This window comes from Nelusetta ayraudi, unplaced genomic scaffold (genome assembly GCF_046127955.1).
Source record: "Nelusetta ayraudi isolate G7.1 ecotype Tasmania unplaced genomic scaffold, CSIRO-AGI_Nayr_v1 ptg000019l, whole genome shotgun sequence".
NCBI lineage: Eukaryota > Metazoa > Chordata > Actinopteri > Tetraodontiformes > Monacanthidae > Nelusetta > Nelusetta ayraudi.
This window is the reverse complement of record NW_027466069.1, coordinates 2,133,992-2,156,823: the sequence shown is the minus strand read 5'-3', so window position 1 is coordinate 2,156,823 and position 22,832 is coordinate 2,133,992. Positions and strand designations below refer to the sequence as shown.

Sequence of the window (22,832 nt, the reverse complement as noted above, 5' to 3'; positions counted from 1 at the left end):
AAATCAAAATAAAACACATTAACTGTACATATGTACACATTTCCGAGTGTAGAAATTGCATAATCTGCTTTCTTTTCCACGTCTCTTTAATCTTTTTTTCTTCTTCTTCTTTTATGACAGCTAGAGACGCCATTACTGGTGGGGCGGGGCAGCGTGGAGGAGAGTTCACAGTCACGTGAGGTGACGGAGGAGGGAGGATATTACTTCAAACTCACGGTTACACACAAACATTACAGATCCAAAGTAAGACATCGCTGTTCATTGGTGTTTTTTTCGGCCATTTCAAATCATTTCTGGGACACACTGGGGTGTCAAGGACGCGACTGGTCCTTGAAATATTTTCCACAGCCACGTATCTCAGCGATGTCCGACATTAAGACTTCCTCATTGCATAAATTATGTAAAAATTTGATTTTTTTTTTTCCTCTCCTATGTTTTGGAACCAGTTTGTAGTCTGATTCAATTAATTCATATGTAGTCAGTTTTACAAAAACTAAATTAAAGTTGTTAAAATATAACTACTTTGTTTTTTTTTTTAATTACTGCTTTTCTTAAAAAAAAAAAAAAAAAAAGGGAAACAAGTGAGAAATCTCAAAAGAGGAAAGATTGAGGAACAGGAAGAATGAGCGAGAAAACCAGATGCAGGTGAAGATAGGTGTGATTTTTTTTTTTTGTCTGTGAAATGGGGAAAAAGAAAATCAAGTCTGCTCCGTCTTATCGTCCCTCTCGGCCTCAGCGTTGCTGAAAAAAAACGACCGCTGCGTTTCTCTGATGAGCTCTTTTATCACGCCGTCGCGCCAGGGGGGGGGCGTCGACGAACAATGAAAATAAAGTCAAACGAGCGGTCGGCCAGCAAGGCTCAGCAACAGCTCTGTTGTCCAACACACACACACGGATACACGCACACATCCACATCCGCACAGGTACACACAAACTTTGAACAGAGAGCGTCGTTCAAGTAGATGGGCTTTATCCTGACTCACAGTAACACACTGATGAGAACAAAACAGTACTCGTTTGTTTGTTTGTTTTTGTCGTTTTCCCATTGACAGAACACCAACCATTATTAACATACCACAATGTCAAGCAACCATGATATTGTGAACTAAACCTATGAGAAGACCAAAGTGAAAAAGCATCCACAAAATTTCTCTTGGTGTTTTTTTCCTCACTTTGTTGAGTATAAATTAACTCTTCCTGACTAGATTGTTCTCGTTCCTATGTTGGTTGGTTTTTTTTCACGATCCCCTCCGTCGATAGTTGTTGCCACAACAATGGTTGACATGACAACGGCATATATTAGTGCAGTTGATTTTTAAAAAGAAAGTCTAAACAGTGGTGACGATGGTGAGGAGGTGGCGAGGGGGTAGATGGCTCGGACCGACGGCTCCGCCTTGCCGGCCCGCTACTGGCGCTGGGAGCGGGCGCCTCGTCGCCTCCGGCCACGGACCGACCTCTCAGGCTTGAGCAGTGCTGACTGGAAAGGTTAAAAAAAAAAAAACAATAAAAAAGGAAAGGAGAAAGGGAAGAGGGTTATGCAATATCTTTCAAATTTAAAGTGGTATTACAATTTCTTTTTTGGAGACAGTCAGTGGTGCAAAGGCTACAGACTATTTTGAATGGACCTCGGCGACAAGCAACCAGCTGTCACACAACTTCAAACGCACTCCAAAGCAAAGAGGTGGAGCTGGGATCTCCAAAAGTAAGAGACTAATGGCTAACGACAAAATAATGACCAACAGTGGCGCAGCTTAGCGGGAAGCCATGCATGGCCTGATAGTGAAGTTCAATGACTTGTGAACGAAGTCAATCAAATGCAAGGAAATTGTATCGGAGGCTGACGGAGGCACATTTATAGAGTGGGTGTCTGCGCCGACCTTCAAATCACAAATCAATTAAGAGCTGCAGAGGAATTCTACTGAGAGGGTTTCGTCACACTGAGTTTGAAAGAGAACCAGCCAGAGGAACCGAGTTGCAACCACAGAGAACTCATTAGCAACAACCTGCTGAGTAAAACTCAAAAAAAGCAGCCCCAAACAGACAGAACAGTGAACAGTCGAGACATCAGGTCCTTACTGTAGCCTTGGTTTCTTCTAGTGCTGTAGCATCCATGTCTCTAAAGTCTTCTAACACATTCTGTAGCCTGGGGATCAACAAGCCAGGGAAACACATTAGTATCAAACCAAAAAGCACATCAGCAACACTTCTAATGCATCGACACGTCAGAGCACAACCGGACAACTTTTAGCAGTTTGTCACCGGCAGCTTACGTTTGTTTCCTTTTCCTTCCTCTTCTGGCTGCACCCACTGCTTCTCCTTGATCCTTGGGAGGGAGAAATCACAGATGTCACTGGAAACTCAACACAAGGACTGGCACTCGCAGTGTTTTTACACAGACAGAATCCTGTATGAGCAGAATGAAAGACCTCCCTGGAGAAAACCCAGGGAGCGCAGCCACTCACTCACCCTTCCCTGTCCACTGTGCAACATCGTTCCAGCCGTCTCCTCGCTGGACCGCCCGCCCCTGGGACTCAGGTATCCCGCGTGGGGGAGGTGTCCCTTCCTCTCCAGGCCCGACTCGGCGAAAGGGCACGAGGCCGCAGCGGGCCCGGCGCAGTCCGTCTTGGCCTCCTCCAGGTAGGTTGGCGGCAGCGGCGGCGGCGGCTCCGTGTGAGTGTGTCCCTCTACCATGAGCGGCTTCCTCTGCGGCGGCGGCGTGGAGCCCTCCTCGGAGGGCTTGGGCGTGCCCTGGGCGGGGGAGTGGGCCACCGCTTCCAGGTTGAGTCGGGACAAGTCTGGGTTGCGCAGCGAGCAGGCCCTGCGCGGGCTCAGGGAGACCGGGGCGCTGGCCTGGGGCAGGTTGGGGGCGGGGGGGGCTTGGTGCTCGGCGTGGAAAGAATTCGGCGGTAAGGCACAGAGGGGCGACGTGGGATCAGAGGGGCCCAGGTGGGCTTCGTCCTCTTGCTCTTTCGCGTTGACCTGAAGGAAGGATGTGTAAATGGTGTCCATGAAGGAGGTGTACGGGTCGATGACGGGCCGGACTTCGGCCGCTCGCTGCGGGGGAGGGGGGGGCTCTCGGGGAGGGGCGGGCGGCGGAGCCGGAGCGGGGCTGGGGACCATCTCGGCGGCAACCTGAGTAGCTGGAATGTTTTCCTGCGAGGCGGAAAGAGAAACTTCCAGTGAAGATGGCGCCTTGGACGGAGGAGGAGACGGAATATTTTTTTCACAAGTAATCAAAGAGAAAAATGTAAGAGTCATTTCAATAAAGAGCTCAACAACATTGGGCTTCTAAGACGGATATTTTGTTGTAACGCTTCTGTTCATTATTTGATTGACATTAAAGTACATGTTTCCAACATATCCTGTGATAGATTTTTTTCTCTTATGAGAAACTGGACCCACTGTCAAATCTTAGAAGACACCGTGGCCCACCAGCCAGTTTGCCCACCACCCCTGATCCAGTGTCTTCATCCCGCAGACTACAGAGCAGGTGCCCACCTGTATATTGTTGATTAAGTTGATGGCGCCGTCAGGACCCTGCAGCAGAGGCATGCCCAGCGCAGAGGTCTGGACCGGCGGCAGGAGGATGGAACCTGCTCCGACCCCAAACATGTTCTGGAGGCCCGTCAGGGCAGAAAGTTCTCCTGCAACGACAGCGTGAAGACGCTCTAAGAAAACGGTCACCAAACGCCACCGACAAGAGAGCAAGAGAAGCTGGGCACGGACTCACCTAATATCGCAGGGTTGAGCAGAGTTGGCAGTAACTGATGGAGGATGGTGTTATCCTTGCCTTGCAGGGACAGGGGGATGAGGGTGTCAACACCAGCATCAGATACCTGCAGAGGGGAAGTGTATTTGTAAAAGCTACTTCCAAACAGACAGTTTGCACGTGAGAACAGATCAACTGTAACCAAACACATGCAGAGGTACGATTGACAACCACATTGCACTCATTTGGCCACTCACATCCAAGGAGTTCAAGTAGATTTGTTTAAAAGATTCAAAGATATTTAGCAACAATCAGAAACATAATGAATTCATGAGAAGTTGTTAAGAAAAGCAGGTGGGGTGAGGGTGGGAGGAGTTTAGAAGATGAAACTAAAGGACTTAAGGGAGCCTACCTGAGGTTGGGTATGCTGGGTTTGTGGTGTAGGAGCTAAATGGGTGTGGTGAGACGGGTGGAGTTCGGCAGAGCTCAGGGCAGCAGTGAGCAGGGCGGGGCTGAGGGGCAGGAAGGCTGCATGGGGAGGAGGAAGAGCAGTGGGGAGGAGGAGCGACTGCAGGGCCTGGGCAGAGCCTTCGGAGGCCGGAGGAAGAGAGAGGAGGCCCTGGGCCACCTCCAGGAGCCCGGGGCCCGGCAGGCCTGACGGGTCCAGGAGGCCGGAGGTCTTATCCAGGGTGAGTCCGTCCAGAGTGGCGGGGATCTGCTGCGGCTGCTGCAGGGGGACCTCCAGGCTGACCTGGCTCAGCTGGCCCAGACCGGACAGAGATAACAGAGGCGCCTGCTGCTGCCCCAGCAGCAGGGAGGCCATCAGCAGAGCCTGCAGACTCGGCTTTTCCAAGCCCAAGTCGGCTTCCTGTCCGTGGGCGGAGGTGGGCGCCGGGGTCGGGAGCAGGCCCATCAAGTTCAGAGGCAGCTCTCCCTGGGCGCCGCTCAGCAACGGCAGCAGAGGAAAGAGGGGATTGCTGGTCACCTGCTGTTGCTTCTGCTGCTGGTCCGGGCTTTGCTCAGGAGCCGCCGGCTGCTGAATAAGCAGCTGCTGCTGATGCTGCTGCGACTCCGACGGTTGCTGTTCTCCGAGATTCTGTGCGGCGGTACCGGGGGTTAAATGTGCGTGTTGCCCCCCCATCCACAGTCCACCGAGAGGCAACGATGCCAGGACAGCGGGGTCCAGGAGGGATGGCAGACCCCCTGTGGAGGAGAGCAGCTGGAGCAGCTGCTCCTGGTTCATGAAGGGGAAGGCCTCCGCCAGAGGCAGCGGCGAGATGGGCTCGGCCACGGCGGGAGGCGTCTGGAGGAGGTGGTTCTCTCCGGGCCGAGAGGAGAGACTGGACGTGGGGCTGGTGGCCTCCGAGGATTTGGTCGCCATGGAGACCCTGGGGTCCTCACACCTGGGCTCCTCGGCTCCTGCGGGAGAGATTCAGTTACATCATTTCAGCACCAATCATCCAGCAAACGCCTTGCATTCACAGGGAGGCAGGTGTTCAGGCCAAATGAGTCAGATTTTATAGAAGCACTCAAAGGTGTTTTCGCATTTGTTTACAATTAGAGAATCCTTTAATGCGTCAACATATTTGAGGTGAATTAGCAAGGCACGGAACTCACATTGTTTGAATTCAAGACAATTAAAAAAAAATATGGCAGGGCAGCATCTCTACCTGCAGCTGGGTTTCCTTGGGAAGACATCTCGGCATCAGTGATACGGTCTGAGGTGGAGGCCTCACCCTGGGGCACAGCTGAAGAAGAGGAGGCTGCGAGGAGGGCCAGGACATGGTTGCTAAGATCCAGAGGCTTCGGGGAGCTGGAGGTCGCCACAGAAATGCCGCCTTGAGAGTGACTCATTTCCGCTGAAGTGGCAGCGCCGTTCAAACCGGCCTGCGCCGAGGCCTCGTGCCGCGCCGGCGGCGCCAGGGAAACGGAGCCTGTGGCGAACGCCGGACTCGCAGCCGACTGATGTTTATCTGAACGAGCCGGGGATGAGTGTTGAGATGCGCTGCTGCTGCTCGGCAGCTGCCAGTTGGGCTGCGCCGTCGGAGAAAGCGAAAGTCTTCGCAGAGGGCTCGACTGGTCAAACGGCGGATGGGTCGGAGACTGCACTGATCGGAAGCGAGAGGTCGGAGGCTGCGTCAGAGGAAGGGGGTTAGTGTTTAGGCAGGGGGACTTAGTCTGGCGCTGCCTGGCGTTGGCGCGAGGGCTGGGAGAAGACGGCGACAGCCTGGGACTCGGCTTATTAGTGTGTCCGCCTCCGTCGCTGGGCGCCGAGGCCGCCGCCTGCGCGTTCTGCACACTGAGCAGGTGCAGCAGAGCGGACAGGGGCTGGGTTGGAGGGTCCAGGCCGAGAGGTGTGGGCGTCAGGTACGTAGTGAAATCCAGGGCCTCGCTGGGCCGGGGCGGCCGGGAGAGCTGCGCGAACTGTCGCGAAGTCGGGAGCCTCGGCAGCAGGCCGGGCAGAGCGTGGTGGTGGTGGTGGTGGTTCTCTAACGCCAGAGCATTCTGGTTCTGCGCAGCTGAGGTAGAGGAGGAGTGTGACGAGGAAGGGAAGGACGCGGAGGAGGAGGACAGGTTTATGGCCGCGCCGGAGCCGGCGTCTCCCGGGGGCGTCTTTGGCAGGCCGTTGGCCAGCTGCTGGGCGTCTCTCTGCGGGAGCACGGCGGGAGACCGCCGCTGCCGTTTCCTGTGCGCCGCGCCGCGCTCCACGGCGGGAGGCAGGTGGGGCAAGGAGGGGGCCCGGGACTGGGCCACAGAGTGGGAGGGAGGAAAGAGAACGGAGGAGGCTGACGCGAGGGAGGGATGTGGAGGCCTTACAGAAGCAGTGGAGGAGGGAGGGTGGCTGTTATGTAAAGTGCTGATTGTTACCTTTGATGACGACTGCTGCTGCTGCTGCTGCTGGGCCTCTTTTAAGAGCTCAAGGGACGAGGAGGGCAGACTCACAGGGTTGGTGGCCGCGCTGGAAGCCTGGCCCTGGGTGATCTGGTTGGCCAGCTGGGCCTTGGCGGCCGCCGACAGCAGACTGCTGGCGGGGAAAGACGGGGGGTGTGGCAACCTGCTCTGATGGCTCTGGAGGTGGTTGAGGAACGGGCCGAGAGCCAGGCCCGACGGCCCCCCGGCGTTCAGCTCAAAACCTGAACCGGGGCCGTCAGTCCGAAACCTCTTGGAGGCCTTTGAGGAGAGCGCGTGTGGATTGCTAATGCTGCTTTGGTTGGTCAACGAGGTGGGGTTAGTGGGCGGGAGGAGGTGGTGGTTATTAGTGCTGCTGTTGCCTGAGTTCTTGAACTGCTCCAGGATCTCGTCCAGCTTGTACTTGGGAACATTGTGGCCGGGTTTTGGGGAGCCACTGGGGAGGGGGGACCGGGGAGACGAGGAGGAGGAGGTGGACTTTTTCCTCTGACACAAGTTGCTTCCCATCAGTCCTCCGCCCGCTGCTGCTGCACCTCCACCCTCAGAGAGAGAGGAGGGCGATGCCGAAGGGTGGCGGGACCGCTGATGAGGAGACAAGCAGCTCATGTTGTGGACAGAGGGGGAGAGGGAGGGGGACGGGATGGGAGAACCTCCCACTATGACACTGTGAGGATGAGGAGTGCCGGCGTGCGACCCTCGTCCACCTCCAACCATGGCCATGGGAGATGAAGGAGGAGGCGAAGACAGGGGCCCCAACCGGGGAGAACTTGGCGTCTCGGGTGTCTGGGGCGTTCTTTGACCTTGACAGGAGCTCTGGGGCGACCTTTGAGTGGTGCTGTTGGCCGTTAGTGTGGGGCTGGAGAGGGAGCACGAGGGGGTGGAGGCAGGAGGGGGATGCTGAAGTCTTCTCAGAGCTTCCAGTGGATGGTGGGAGTTTGCGTGAGCTTGGAGGACAGGGGAGGAGCCATTGTAAGGGAAAACAAAGTGATGTGGGGATTTGGGGCTGGCGCAGGGGTTTGCTGGGAGGCTGGCGTGGGCTCGAGCTGGAGCAGGGTGGAGTTTGGGGGAGTGGATCCTCGGGTCCTTGTCCTCCCGCTCTGTCAGGGCTCCCTTTGGATTGCGACCGTCTACTCCGCTGTTCAACTCTGAATGTAGGGAAAGATATTTATTAAAGATACATGACCAAAGGTATTTTTGGAATCACAAAAGCTTTCACAGTGCATGGACCAAGCGAGGATTTCAAGGTGGCGTAACAATGTCACAGCGACTGGATTTGCTCAGTGAACCAAAGCGTACCTGGGTAATGAAGGGTAGCAAAGGGCAGCTGTGAGGCCTGCATACTCCGACACAGCGCAGCCATCGCGACCACTTTCCTGCGATGGTTACATAGTTTGGTCATGTCCTGCTCTGCTTTGCTTAACGGCTGGCTGTGCTGCTCCACCTTCACTCCCACTGTGAAGTTGAAAACCTGCAGAGGCATCAGAGAGACAACTGATTCAGACTCTGTTCTGCATGGTGGGTGAGAACATTTGAAGCATTTGAAGTGTGCATGTGTTTCTGTCCAACTGTAAACCTACTCAATATGCGCTATATTGTAAATGAACTTTGAGTCTATAAGAACTTCCACAGTCACATCAAGAGCTACTGTACCTTATGAATGACAAGTGGACACTCAAGACCACATTTGCAGGTGCCATCATTAAGCAGGTAGGTCTTGACCTCATCCAGAGAGGAAAGAGCAGTGCCACTGGGACTGCAAGAGGAAGAGAGCAAAACACCATCAACACCAAACTAAAATGAACAGTGATATGAGGTGACACTGCACAAGGCAGAATATATATTCTCTCCATAAACATCTGTCATTTTAAACTTGAGAATATTCAAATGAACGAGTCGGATCCAATGGAAGCCGCCTACCTGACATAGATCACCTGGCCACCCTCCACTCTCCTCTGCCAGCCGATGGGGACATGTATTGCAGTGGTGGGGACCCCATCCTTGTCCCCACTTACGGCCTCACTGCCTCCCATCATTTTGAACTTGTTATCTGCCAGCACCTTGGAAATGTGAAGCATGGACACGTCCCATTTTTGAAATTCAACCAATCAAATCAATCACCTTTTATTTGTAAAGCGCTACATCATAACCAAAGGTGTCTCAAAGCCCTTAAAAGTCAACAATTTAATTAATTAATTTTAATTTTGTAAGTATAGCGGAAAATAAGATTCTATTGGCTTTTATTCTGCTTATAATATTAAAATCAGCAGGTGTACCGGTGATAAAATCTACTTTTTTTTTCTTGTTTCTCAAAAACAGCAAAAACTTGAGAAAAAAAAAATCTTTCTGAAACTTTACCGGTGGTTAGTATTGGGGTGCAATGAAGTCTTTATCTGACTTAACACGTAAATGTATACATAAAATCAATGAACAAAAATGTGTTCTGAAACTTTACTTGACATTAATGCGATGTTGAGAACTAACGTCTGGATTGTTCACACATTGAGTGCAACAGATCATCTATTAAGTAATAATGACGCATAATGTCAATGAATGATTTACTCAGAACTTAAAAATGTTGACATAATATTTATGCAGATTAAGCACATGAGGGTGTGGCCTCGGCAGCACTAAAGAGACCCTTGGTACCATGCCATTTGAAATAAAAAACCAACAAAAAGATTATTATTATTTTTTTTTTTTTTAAAGGAATGAGAAAAAAACAAACACATTTTCTGTACCTTGTCATCTTTGGGAAGCCAGGATGTGTTTTGGCTATGGTATCCACTCTCCCATGTACATGCTGGTGGGTGACAAGCACAGAGACTGCCAGTATAGCCTGACAAAAACGCCCAGACACCACTATGCTCACTTCTGAGGCAATTCGACAACTTGGCCAGTCACTCCGGTCGACTTAAATGGTCCAGTTCACATCAGTCCAGGGTCTCGCATTAAAAAAAAAAACGGTGACCCTGCAAGGAAGGAACGGGGGAGGTGAATTATGTAATCTGACAAGGATAACTAGAGAATATTACGTCATGTAATAAGGCATCTCCTGCATTTGGTGCAAATTGAGCGAGCTCCGAATAAGACGGTGACGTGCCACATATATATTGTTCGTAGGTGTAAAAAAAACGGACAACTTCCAGCGCAAAGTGTGGCTACTTTGAAGTGGGAGGGTGTGTTTGGCTAGGCCCATGGTCCACTACGCGTTTAGCCACTACATACGGAGCACCCTCCCAGTCAACTAATAAGCCAACGAGCATCCTGACACGGACTTAATATCATTTGCGAGTGAAATTAAGGCAACCGTGGTCTACTTATCCGCCGTGCACGGCCACAAAAAATAATATCCGACTGGACGACTCCCACACGGACGGGCTAGCGGCTAAGCTAACAGCGGAGCTAGCAGGCTACCTCTACTTTGTATGATGTTGTCGTGACAGCTGTCAGGCGCACTAAACACTTGGACGCAAAACTCTTGCGTGTTAGCAACAATAACGAATTATTAGCCAGACACGTAGCTACTTTGAAAAAGAGAGAGAGTAATTTAGCTCAGTGCACTTACTTGGTGCGTGCACGTACCGCTATCACTAACGTTGTCAGGACCTACGAAGCTGTTCCTGCGTCAGCCTCTCGCTGTTGGCGAAGTTTTGGAGTCTTCGCTTTTCTGGCTCGCGGGAGAATCGAGAATTAGCTGCCCGGCTAACGGACCGACCCGGGAGTGTTTTGAAAACGACCGATGTGCTAAATGAACAGCCGTTAAAATTGATAAACCTTATACTTTAAAGTGCGTGTTAGCGCGGGGAGACAGCCATTTGCCTTCGCGCAGCTTCTGCTTGTCCGATTAAAAAAAAAAACAAAGGGCAATAACGCTTCATTTTACTGCGTCTGGAATCTCGGGGGCTAATGCTAGTTGCTAGGCTAGTAGAGCTAACTGACTGAATTTACTTGATTGTGGAGTGTCCCAACAAGACCGAAGGATGTCCCGCTCCCGGCGCACAGTTATCCAGTCGTTGCTTTGGTCTCTGCTCTGTTAAACCGTGTAGCGTTCAAACGTCTTCCGACAACCATTACTACTACCCCAGTAGTCTTAAGTGCACAGTTTCCCACTGTTTTTTTTTTTTTTTTTTTTTTCCTTCTTACAGATTCCGAGCAAAAAAAATAATGGAGTTTTCAGTTGCGCATGCGCGGTGAGCGCTCGGGGACTATTGTACCCAACATGCAACGGGACCTTTGTAGTGTTCCAGACAGACATCAGTGCGATGCTGCTCAATGCAGAGGACATGATAATGACTGAGCAGTAAAAGGGGCCGAGAAACAAGTCAGCCGTGCAGGAAAATTATTGGAAAATTATTACTGGAATCTTATTCCATCGCTCATGTGTGACTCCGATACTATAATCACAATGGCATTTAAAAAAAAATATATATATATTTCTAATTAATACCTGGCGTGTGGCTGACTTGGAGTGATATCAAACCATGATGCCAACTCAGGCAACCAGACCTACAAAGGTTTTCCAGATTTTAGTGGGTCAATGTGATAATTAGTGTAACATAACTAATTTAAAACATTCGGTTTATTTCAAATTGGATGAGTGAATTTATAACCAGAGGATTTTTTTTTTTTTTACTTTTTGTATGTCTTTTTGCATGGCCTCCCATGCAAAAAGACTGAAGTCCAGCACTATTCATCATTCAAGATCTACAGCAAACTTTCCCCACGTAGCAACTTCAGAAGTCTGAGGTCTTCACGGACATCAACTGAGCATTAAAAGTTTCTTCACCCTTTTCAGATCTCATTTGAGATTTTTTAATAAACTGTTATTTGAATTGACTTGTCCAGGTTGTACCCTGCCCTCGCCCTCTGACAGCTGGGATAGGCTCCAGCAGGCCCCCGTGACTATATGCTCAGGAAGAAGCGGATATTGAAAATGGATGGATGGATGTTATTTGAATTATAAACAGATGACTGCGTTGTCAGATTTTTGCCAAAATCCTTCTCAATCTCAAACGGCGCCTTGTTGTCCAACCAACAAATTACAAAGGCACTTTAAATTGTACTTATATCACACTGCAATGAAGACAAAAAAAAACCAAAAAAAACAACAACAATTGTGAATGGATGCTTGTGTGTGATTTTTGAGTGTGAAGCAGCGGGACAAGGGGGGAAAGGTGAGTGTGTAATAAAGACAGAGGGAGGGTGTCTGATTTCTCTCCGTCATCGGTGTCCAGTCCGAGGCCCCCAGCTGTCGCAAACTGTCAAGCTTGACACACGAGTGCCCAGGCGGGCATGCTTGAAGACACACACACACACACACACACACACACACACACGCACACACACACACACACACACGCCTACACAGTTGTAGGTAAGTACGCTAATAGGGCATACAGAGTCACTGCAGAGAACTTTGGAAATTACCTAAAGGGACAATCAGGGTCGAGGCACTGAGGCTGGACACTGGATACTGAGCGGGCTGCTCGATCTGCCGCCGTGTCGGTGAATTCACTCAAAAACATCGTCGCTTCAGCGCTCCAGTCAACACCGACGAGCAAGCAAGCGACAGGATCACTCACAGGGAGTTCACGGAGCCGCTTCATCCCTGACCAGAGGTGAGTACCGCTGGAAGTTTAGACTTTTCAACTGCAACAGCAGCAACATGGCAGTTTATTTGCCTTGCTCTCCACGGGGCAGTCACCAATGATACACTTGTTATAAGGAGTTATAAGGATACAGAACGTGAAACATTAGGCAAAGTCCTTGACAGTGTGAAAAGATTGATTGTAATTGTGAAAATATTTTTTTGCTGCTTTCCTCGAACGGCACAGGAACCCAAATTTAGCTGTGTTGAGATTGAATTTCACAGCCCGAGAATAGTTTTTGGTCAGGAGGACAAGTGCACTCACTCAGCATGTGTGTGTGTGTGCGTGCGCGCATGCATAACTTCTTTTTTGCAAAGAACTCAGATGAAAACACTACGGGCTGTGCTGTGGTACATATACATGAAGATTTTTAGGAAGTTCAGCTGAAACTGGTCATTTTTAATTGGTTTCTCTTAAAAATAGATCATGCCTAATGAGCCAATTAATGTCAAGTAAGTGAATTTAGCTGAAACAAGAGACCAACCAGAATAAGAACCAGAGGTTTTGACTCATTTGTCATCACTTACTTCGTAACATTTTTATTTTCTTTTTATGTGAAATAAATGCATTTTTTCTATGTAGGTAAAGACACCAACAATAACAACAAGCAAACAACATGGACCAGTAAGTGCATTTCTTTTACCTGTTATGATATACAAAGTATTAGTATAATTCTATTATATTTTAGTATCAAACCTCAAGTTAAAAGACATTGAACACATTACATTTTCTAGAAAGGGAAGGAGAAATTATGAAAGAAAGAGAGTCAAAAGTTTCCCCCCCCCCCCCCCCCGAGTTGTCCAAAGTTTAAGGAAACAGCTCAATGAGATGATGGTGGTGAGTTTGTATGTGGTTGCTTGGCATCATGTGATCTTACGGTATCAAGAAAATCAAAGCAAGAAGATGAATGTTGTTCTGCTTCTTGTGGGACTACTTGAGTGATTCAGTCACTCTAAGATGGTCTAGTATTTTGCAGGGGGGAAAAATGCACACAGACACCTCCTGTGAAGCTGTGCAGCCGCACTTTACGTATTCTTTCTGCGTGCGACAGGGAGGACGACAAACACTCTGTGGACATCCACGACAACCCCCCGGCTCCCGACAATGTGGTGAAGGAGGACGGAGACACTGTGAGTGGCAGGACCGTGTCGCCCTGCTGTCACTGAGGCCTTTTTCCGAGCCGGTTTTAAAATAGCTGCCAGCTGGAGCCGGAGCGCTGCTCAGCGCCAACTGGAAAAATATGGGCCTGTTCGGCCCTCTGCCTTTTCTTCCTCTGCGGGTGAAAATCCTGCAGCGACTCATCCGTGAGGCGTCGACAGCTGCAGGACACAATGTTTATCCCTCGAAATGCCATACAGCCCCTGTGTGTGTGTGTGTGTGTGCGTGTGTGTGTGTGTGTGTGTATGTGTGCAAACTTAAATTGTGGGGTGAAATTGAAAGCTAGTCAATCAAAACGCATGAACTACGTGTGTCCAGGTCTACTTCATATATGAGGAGGAAGTTGAGGTGGAAGAGAAGGAACCAGAACCTCAGGAGCCCGTCCTCCGCATCAACGACAAACCCCACAAGTTCAAGGACCACTACTGCAAGAAGCCCAAGTTCTGCGACGTCTGCGCTCGCATGATAGTCCGTACGTGACCCAACAACGACAATAAACAACGACAGCAACAACAGCACGGCATTCAAACCTGCGTGCATAGGCCATGAAACTGAACTGATTTATCGGTTAACCAATTTGTTTTTTTCTTCTTCCTCAGTGAACAACAAGTTTGCTTTAAGGTGTAAAAACTGCAAGACCAACATCCACCATTCGTGTCAGTCCTATGTAGAGTTCCAAAGGTGCTTTGGCAAAATTGTGAGTCATTCTGCTGTCTTCCTTTAACGCAGTGTTTGCCCAATGAGGAAGGTCTCACACTTGCACTGATGCGTCACCTTCTACATCTGTTTATTTCAGCCACCGGGCTTCCGAAGAGCCTACAGCTCCCCCCTGTACGGCAGCGACCAACCAGATCCAAGTGAGTCCAGTTCCATTTCACTGAGGAAGAGTACAAGTTTGTTTGTAAGACTCGGTTGACTGCTTCACCCTCCCTCCAGACAACCCCAACAGAAATGACCCCGTCTTCGATACCTTGCGGGTCGGCGTCATCATGGCAAACAAGGAACGCAAGAAGAATGAAAATGACAAGAAGAACGTGAGCGAGCGTGGACATTTGTCACCAGACTGACACTTTTATCTTTATATTGTAAATCTTAACGTTAAGTTCCAACCTCATAAAAGTAGCTCAGAACTGTAGTTTATCAGAAAACAGTGTAGCTAGCCCTCTGCTAACAGCATAGCTAGCCCTCGGCTTACTGCCCCCTTTGTGGAAAACTGATGCTTATTTGGAATCTTCACGTGTTTGGAGGGTGACTAAAATAAGGAAGGAGGTGGTGACATCACAAAGGGCTCATTAACAGGCAGGGTTGAGAGACACATAGTATCTGCAAACATTGAGTAATATATTTGACCTGATATGGGATTTAAAATTTGATTTAAGTATTTTTCCAGAGGATGTGACATTAAAAGTTTGAGTGCAATGTCCCTCCTGTAGATTATGATGATGATGGAAGAAGAGGAGGAGGAGAACCAACAGCCCAAAGAGAATGAGGAGGGAGGGGAAGGTAGTGAGAAGATTGTGCTGATAGATTGTTTTGTTTTGGGTTTTTTGTTCTGTTTTTTTGGGTGGTTTGAAGTATTTGCTGATGACTCTGATGTTGATGTAGGGAAGCCTGACGACAAGAAGGAGAAGGGAGGAGACAAAGCTGATGACAAGGTCAGGTAACAAATTAAAAAAAGAGGACGGAGGGAGGGGACCCCATGTTGTTCCGCTGTGGGTGTTTGTGCATGCGTATGTTGTAATTCAGAAGATATTAGACACATGAGTTCTTCCTGTCAGCAGGCCAAGGGCACGTTCTCCCAGTCACACTACTACATGGCCCTCTACCGCTTCAAGGCCATAGAGAAAGACGACCTCGACTTTCAGTGAGTTCCAAATTCATTTGTTTTTTTTTAGTTTTGTTTTTTAGTTTTTTCTTTTAACACAATTTGAGCGACTGTATCATGTTTTAGCAGCTGCACTTTTGTCGTAAAACTTTCAGAAACAGACACCGATGCTTCCAGGGCCTGGTGGAGGCAAATTTGGCCACTTATAATAAACCTCATGTTTGTGTGTGTCTGTGTGTGTTTGTGTGTGTCTGTGTGCGCGTGCGTGCGTGTGTGTGTGTCTGGCAGTCCTGGTGACCGGATCACAGTGCTGGACGATTCCAACGAGGAGTGGTGGAGGGTGACGCCTCTTTATTTTTCTCATTTTGAAACACTGCACGTAGTGGAGCTGTTTTGTTCTAACCACTTCACTAGTTTGGGGTTGTTTTTCTGTGCTGACTCAAACTGTGTTGGTCTCTCTGCACTCTTTCCGCAGGGCAAGATGGGAGATAAAACTGGCTACTTCCCCACCAACTATCTCATTAAAGTGCGGACGAACGAAAGGGCTTACAAGGTGACTCGCTCATTTGTTGGGAACAGAGAGATGGGGCAGATCACTCTGAAGAAAGACCAGGTGATGGCACTTCCAGTGTGGGTGTGTGTGCGTTTGTGTGTGGCAGGACACGTTTTAACTGGACCTCAGTTAAAAATAACATTTAAGAGCAGCACACGAGTCGGCGGCAGCGACTCCAGGACGTGTGGCTGAGCCGCGGTCTGTCTGCGTTCCAGATTGTGGTGAAGAAAGGAGACGAGAAAGGCGGCTACTTGAAGGTCAGCACCGGACGCAAGCTGGGCTACTTCCCTGCTGATCTGCTGGAGGAGATCACTGTGTCTTAAAGAAGACAGAAACCCACGCCGAGGACAAAGGAAAGCCTGAAGCTCACTTTAAATGTTGCACAAGTCAGAAGCTCCACACTCAGCGACGGCTTTTTGATACTTTTTTTTTAATGTATTTTTGGCCAGAATGGAGAGAGGCCATTATTGAGGTAGTATGCAAAGCTATCTGAACAATGCATATTTTGGTCAGCTGGTATAAGTCGGTTAGAATATTTTTGTTTCTCCTAGTGCAGAACAGCAGGAGTGACAAAATGAAAAGTCATGCTCTTTAGTTGATATTCTCTGACAGAGAATAAAAGCTCTGTCAAAGTCTGTTGAAGTCTGTGCCAAAAATTTTTGTATCAGCCCCCTTGTTGAAATGCAGGTAAACATTTGCTGAATGCTGAGTTGAATGTAGATGTAGTGTTTTTAATTGTAAAACCTGAAGATATCAGAAAATAAAATACACACATAAACATATAAACGAGTTAGAGTTTTTTTTTTCTTTTAGTTTACACTGAAGCTGCTGCGGCCAACATCATTGAGAAAATATATACAAGTATGTATATATATATATATCATATCATAAACATATACGTATTATGCACGCACACATTTAGCATATCATGGGGACTTAAAGATTTGAGGAAAGAATGCACATCAGAAAAAATAGTTTGTTCAAAAAAAGGTGGCCAACACCTTTTAATATTTTTGCCTCAGTATTTTTTTTATTTTTTTTATTTATTTTTTTTAATACTGAGGCAAAGTAATGATTTAGTTAAAAACAATTAAACCATTAATCAAACCAAAACATTTTTTTCAACGACTTCAACGAGAGTTTTACGGCAACACAACTGGTACGTTGATATCTGCGCCCTCCGGTGGCCACATGCACCAATAACCACACCACCAAAGCAAGCTTATGCAATGGGGAAAAATTATACTGGATTCAAAACACATCAGTAGGATTGAAGAACAGGCTGCGTTTTGTAATAAACTACATGTTCTTCCCGCTATAAACTTATTTTGCAATGAAAGAGGACAAAAATGTTTTCTCCAATAACTTCTTCACTCCTCATGTCCTTATGCCGGTCATGGGCTCATGAGCTATATAACTTATTTGCAGAATTACTTGTTTTGTTTTGTTTTTACTGCACCGATTCATCACTGATGTTTCTTCTCACTATTCAAAAAGGAGTACATTTGATGACAAAAGCAAAGAACCAACAATATCAACAGTGAAACAGACTTTTGAACTGCAGGAACATTAACAGCATGTTGTTATTCACACTTCCTTCCTTTCAAAGCTACATCCCGCTGCGGCATTTGGCTTTAGGTTAAAAACGTCCCCATGATTTCCAGCGTCTGCAGCATTTGATGACAGCAAAATTGCCAGAATGATCAAGAGTGCATCTCCCCAAAAAGGCCATGTTGAGTGTGAATCCCCTGACCATAACCAGCAGTGGCCTAGTGTAACTGTCCATGGTGCCACCATGTCACACTGAGCCTTAATCAAAAACACATTTCAACAAAAAGGCAAGTAAGCCAACAAGCGCAATGCTCTTGAAACGGACCCAGGAAACACGGGGATGTGTAGCTGTCAACTTTTGCTGGTCTACCTCAACAAAAATTTGCGACTTTTTCTTCAAAAATAATTCCTCTGATCGGACAAAGCACTGGCAGCATCTCGCTACACTTGTCAGGGATGGGTTTTTTAAAAATATATAAATATTTTCTGAAGAGAGCCCTTGTCATTTTGTCAGCCTCCCTGTGGCTTAAGTATGCAGGGACACCGGGGAAGGCTGTCAAAACTGTGGCCGCCTGCGAGCGCCTTTCCCCGGGTTGATGAGTCATAATAAGGGCCGGCCAGGTGGTAGGAAACAAGTGCGGAGCCGAGTGAGGACTCCATCTCTCTCCGTCTCTCTCTCCTCTCCTCTGTGTGTGTGTGTGTGTGAGAGAGAGAGAGACACGACAAGAGAAGGAGGCAGAGAGAAGAGGAGGAGGAGGAGGAGGAGGAGGGGGAGAAGGAGGAGGAGGAGGAGCGATGAAGGGTGCGAGGGAGGGAGAGGCTCACTTCCGCAGGTCTTGGAGGATTGTTGGAGTCTTTTTTTTTCACCGCGATGTTCTCCTTCACTTGAGGAGCGTGTGTGAGCTCTGACTCCGTTATAAAAAGAAAAAAAAGAGCTGCTCCCGCTCAGCCGGGGCTGATCGCCTGCAGCTGCCAACTGGCCAACGTTTCTGCCGCCAAAATGAAGCCGCTGTGTTTGAACTTTGCCATCAGCTGTCTGTGTCTTCTGCCCTCAGTGGTGAGTAGCATCAGGGACAGTTGTTGTTGTTGTTGTTGTTGTTGTTGTTGTTGTTGTTGTTGTTTTTCTACATTTGCATGCATCCAATTTTGAGTTTTTGCACATAAAATAACTTTTCACTATATGTGGAATTGCTGCAAGATAAATCTGCTTGGTGAAGCAGTTGGATGTGTGTGCATGCGTGGTGAGCGTGCCTGTGTGTATGTGTGTGTGTGTCCTGATCTCCTTATACATTGAGTGATTGTGTCCCTCTGAGTGCCTCATAACTCAAATGCAGTTCTGTGACGGCACATCTGAACAGCAGCGCTGCTTGCAGGACTCACGTAACGTTCCAGACGGTTGTCGGACTCGGACAGATGAGACAAGTCCACTCTGCTGAGCTGAGCTGAACTCCGCTGTGACTCCGCTCATCATTACACACTCTAAACCATATTAAATTAAAGTTCACACAGAGTGGTTTCCTATGTGACCACCACTCAGATTTCAAGATCCACACCCGGTGACCCATCTGTTGATAAGAGGTCGAGCTGCCTTTTCTGCAAAAGTAACATTGAGGTTACCAGGTTTGAAACTCACTCCGACCATGATGAGCCTTTTTTTGTTTACTATGATTACTATATGATTCCTTTTCCATGGAAACAATATACTGTGATGCATCATTATCAGTGATGGCAAGAAAAGTTGTTTTGTTGGTTCTGCAGGCAGGTGCACTCACTCACTCACACACGCGCAGTGTACTCACACTCACTCCGGCACTGTTGCTCAGTTGCAGGCTTTTTATGCGTGCATGTGTGTGTGTGTGTGTGTGTGTGTGTGAGTGAGTGTGTGCATGTGTGCTGGCATCTTGACACGAAGCCAGTGACATGGCTGTCACACACTGTGCTCCAATTAGAGTGGTAGAAAACAGCGTATAGCTGCAGGTTGGGCTTGGTAACAACAGACACGGCTGGAGCTCTCACCGGGGGGAGAGGAGGAGGAAGAGGAGGAGGAGGTAGGCTGAGGCAGCAGCACCGGGCTGAATGTGATTAAGGGTGATGTAAAACTCACTTGTTGGCGAGATGTCGTCGCATTCTGCTAGCTGTATATTCAGGTGGAAGAGAGAAATATCTGCAAAGGAGGAGAGACTTCAGCCTCATCTGACTTTGAGACGGGTCTTAAGGTGAACACAGACGAGGGTTCTCCCTGTTCTCAATACATTTATCTGCTCTTGAAGGGGGAGAAACAATCTCTTTAGTGTGGTGTTCGGACAAAGTAACTCTGGAAATAACAACAGTCTTATTTTACAAGCTTTATGTACATGCGTACTGGAAGATCTGGCAACCCTGCCTGGCAGCTGAAGCACACATTAAGACAATTATTATTTTTTTTTTTTTTCAGTTTTCTCTTTTTTGTGGGGCTGAAACCTGAGACTCACCTAAAATTCTTTGGATTATGCAGCGTAATTTTGTGACTGAGAGGTGACATGCACGAGAAAAAAAAAAAAGAATTGTTTCTACTAATATCAAAAGTGTTGAATGTCTAAAAACGCACGGCCGCCTCCAGCATTTATTGGAGCCTCTATTTTTTTGTTCGCCACCTTGCTTTGAGATTAAAAATGTGTGGAAAAAATAATGATTTTGCAGAGAACATTAAATATTGTGCAAAAAACATGAAGTCGTATTTGTAGCTTTTGTTGATGCGGCCCGTGTGCAACGCAAATAAAGAGTGCATTATTATTATTAGGATTTTTGATGGCTTTCAAATTGCTCATAATTGAGTTCTGAGAAATGAGGCGGCTGAGTTGAGTGAGTTGAGACATTCCTCGAGAGGAAGTCTGTCTGCTGCAGACACGTTACAGATCTTCATCCTTTCCATGCCATCCTGCTGTGTGTGTGTGTGTGTGTGTGTGTGTGTGTGTGTGTGTGTGTGCTGACCAGCTCTGACTCACCTCCCAGCGTGTTGTGTTGATTAATAATCCTCCAGACTGAGTCTACAATCAAGGTCATATTGAAGAGACAGGAGACGGGAGGGTCGAATGGGGCAGCCAGGGAGGACGGCGCAAATTAAAACACGCTCATGCGACTCTGACTGTTGAATGTTTTGCGTGAGTGTGCGTACTGGCACATGTGTGCGCAATGCAAGCACTGGGAAGTCCTTGCCCGAAGACGATAACCTATTGATCACAGTCGGGTTCTCGTTCGGGGATCTATCAGCGCATCAGCTCGTGATTATTTGAATCGATTTCGCTGCTTCCTTGTGAGATGGCCGACTGTCCTTTGTTGTCTCTGTCTGATGGTGTCCTGCACAGTACAACCCCGGCAAGTGTGTGTCTTTCCTGTTATCAAGCAGCTGCAGGCTGAAGGTTTGTTCACACTGGCCTTGTTTAAAAAAGAATATGCGCCGGTCTTAAAGTGGCGTGGAGCAAAATTGGTGTGAATTTCCTGTCTGAGACTGGTCCGTCTTGCCCGTCTCCAGGAGACTGAGATATGAGGTCAGTCTGGAAAATCAGGCGGGAGAAGCCACTGCAAGTCGTAAACAGTGTCTGCAGCTGCTAAAAGGGACTAGCATGGACGCTGCTACAGCGGCAGTTTCAACAGAGCTGGACATGAAAAGAGGGACATGAAAGCAGCACTGGAGGCTTGCACAGTCGCAAAGAGGAGATCAGTAGCCAAACTGGGATAGGAAAGGATACTTTGAGAGATTAGATAAGAAGTGCCGACAAAAGTCAAGACAACTTTCCACCAAAAGCCAGCGTTGGCAAAGATTAGCGCGGTACCTGATGTTCTGTGTACTATCCTCTGTTTCCCGTGGTTGTCAGCAGGTCCAGGAAACCGTCAAACCTCTGGCCGTTCAGCGGTGGAGAGAGCAGCAGGAAGGGAGGGTGGTGACTGGCACGGCGCTGAAGGTGAAGCACATCTCCAAGGACTTACAGATCATCTCCACCAAACACAAAACGCCAGCCTACGGCTCGCTGGGCCCGTACGGCTGGCCACAGAACTTCTCCCAGGCCTTGGATCAGTACCTGTACCGGCCCCCTCCCAAGGCCAAACTCCCTGCCAAAACTTCCCCGAAAGCCAAGAAGATCCTTGGCTGGGGTGATTTCTACTTCAATGTCAAGACGGTGAAGTTCAGCCTGCTGGTGACGGGGAAGATCGTGGACCACATCAACGGCACCTTCAGCGTCTACTTCCGCCACAACTCGTCCCGTCTGGGAAACATCTCCGTCAGCATCGTCCCGCCTTCCAAAGCCGTCGGACTGGAACCCCTGGAGCCGGCTCAGGTCACCCACGACGGGAACTCGGTTCTGGTTCCAGATCTGACGTCTCAGTTCAGTCCGCCTCAGTCCACCAGCTCCAGCCCAATGGAGCAGCAGAAGGACGTGATGATGGTGACTGAGCTCAACTGCAGGATCGAGTACCAGAGAACCAACCGCTCAAAGAAGACCAAGCCCTGCATGTACGACCCGGGCCAGACCTGCTACTCGGAGAACACCCAGTCGCAGGCAGCCTGGATCTGCGCCAAACCCTTCAAGGTCATCTGCATCTTCATCGCCTTCACCGGCACCGACTACAGGCTGGTGCAGAAGGTCTGCCCCGACCACAACCACCAGACGGAGCAGAACCAGCAACACTTTGGATGAGACTCAACAAACAGAGAGTCCTCCTGCATCCTGTGTTCAGTTGTCGTTGGGACTGGAGTGGTTTTACATTTTGCGTAAAACTTTTTTCTTCTCAAGGTGCCATATCCCACCCATTTTCAGATTATTGTTGTTTTCCGTCCTGCGAGGCAGCCTTGCGTGATTCATAATCCTCGAAAAGTCTCCAGACCTCTAAAAAAAATAAAAGTATATTTAGCCCTATGTTCACAGCCTCCAGCAAAATAATGCTTGATTTGGTGCCATAACTGAAGTTCGAGTGTTGTTTCTTATCAGCGCTCTTTATGGCCACACAAAGGGCTTCAGAACAATGTGTTTCAGGGCAGGCCGTCTGTAGTGGAGTGAAGAAAAGAAAGTTAAAGATGGACTTTCATCATTTCCAGGCAATTTAAGGACAATATTTGACACTGAGAAAGATTGTTGTTGAAGAAAACGTTGTGACTTTTTGCAAAACATAGGACTTTCAACATGTTTTTCAATGCAATCAGAGCCCTCCCCCCAAAAAAAATCAGGCAAAAAATTTAGGCGGGTTAACAGCAGATACTTTACACAACCCTGGTCTGCGCTCATCCTCTAGCCATGATCCATGCTGGTACTTTGTGCACTGTTTTTTTTTTCTTCCCTCCTCTCGATGTGACTTAACGTGAGTTGTGAAGGCTGTAAATTTAAAACGTGATATTCGCTGTTTGATAAATGTGATGTCTAAGCTCATTAATAATACAAAACAAACACACACACACACACACATCTCTGACAAACTGACTTGCCATCAAACGACCTTCCTGTC

At 48.3% G+C, this 22,832-nt stretch overlaps 3 protein-coding genes across 4 annotated transcripts; 2 read left to right on the top strand and 1 right to left on the bottom strand.

The window, feature by feature from the left end:
- Positions 1-557: 557 nt before the first annotated feature.
- mbd6 (methyl-CpG binding domain protein 6) lies at positions 558-10,789 on the bottom strand. Its single transcript, XM_076026214.1, has 13 exons — positions 10,568-10,789; positions 9,358-9,588; positions 8,537-8,676; positions 8,270-8,372; positions 7,916-8,087; positions 5,380-7,764; positions 4,122-5,128; positions 3,731-3,836; positions 3,499-3,644; positions 2,467-3,153; positions 2,271-2,323; positions 2,077-2,143; positions 558-1,477 (listed from the first exon to the last, which is right to left on the bottom strand). The coding sequence occupies exons 3-13, from the start codon at positions 8,650-8,652 to the stop codon at positions 1,406-1,408; spliced, it is 4,914 nt and encodes a 1,637-aa protein (XP_075882329.1). The 5' UTR covers positions 8,653-8,676; positions 9,358-9,588; positions 10,568-10,789; the 3' UTR covers positions 558-1,405.
- Positions 10,790-11,916: 1,127 nt separating this feature from the next.
- On the top strand, positions 11,917-16,589 carry stac3 (SH3 and cysteine rich domain 3). Of its 2 annotated transcripts, none has more exons than XM_076026212.1 (13): positions 11,917-12,237; positions 12,850-12,891; positions 13,319-13,397; positions 13,744-13,897; positions 14,025-14,122; positions 14,222-14,282; positions 14,362-14,459; positions 14,859-14,928; positions 15,031-15,080; positions 15,204-15,289; positions 15,539-15,590; positions 15,726-15,863; positions 16,019-16,589. In XM_076026212.1, exons 2-13 carry the CDS (start codon positions 12,884-12,886, stop codon positions 16,124-16,126), a joined length of 1,002 nt encoding a protein of 333 aa, XP_075882327.1. In that variant the 5' UTR covers positions 11,917-12,237; positions 12,850-12,883; the 3' UTR covers positions 16,127-16,589. The 2 variants fall into 2 exon arrangements, with proteins under 2 accessions (XP_075882327.1, XP_075882328.1); XM_076026213.1 differs by having other exon boundaries at positions 11,918-12,237; positions 15,207-15,289.
- A 1,628-nt stretch (positions 16,590-18,217) lies between these two features.
- LOC142888154 (neurexophilin-2-like) lies at positions 18,218-22,780 on the top strand. The gene is made up of 2 exons (XM_076026211.1): positions 18,218-18,411; positions 21,212-22,780. Exons 1-2 carry the CDS (start codon positions 18,355-18,357, stop codon positions 22,028-22,030), a joined length of 876 nt encoding a protein of 291 aa, XP_075882326.1. The 5' UTR covers positions 18,218-18,354; the 3' UTR covers positions 22,031-22,780.
- The last annotated feature ends 52 nt before the right edge of the window (positions 22,781-22,832 follow it).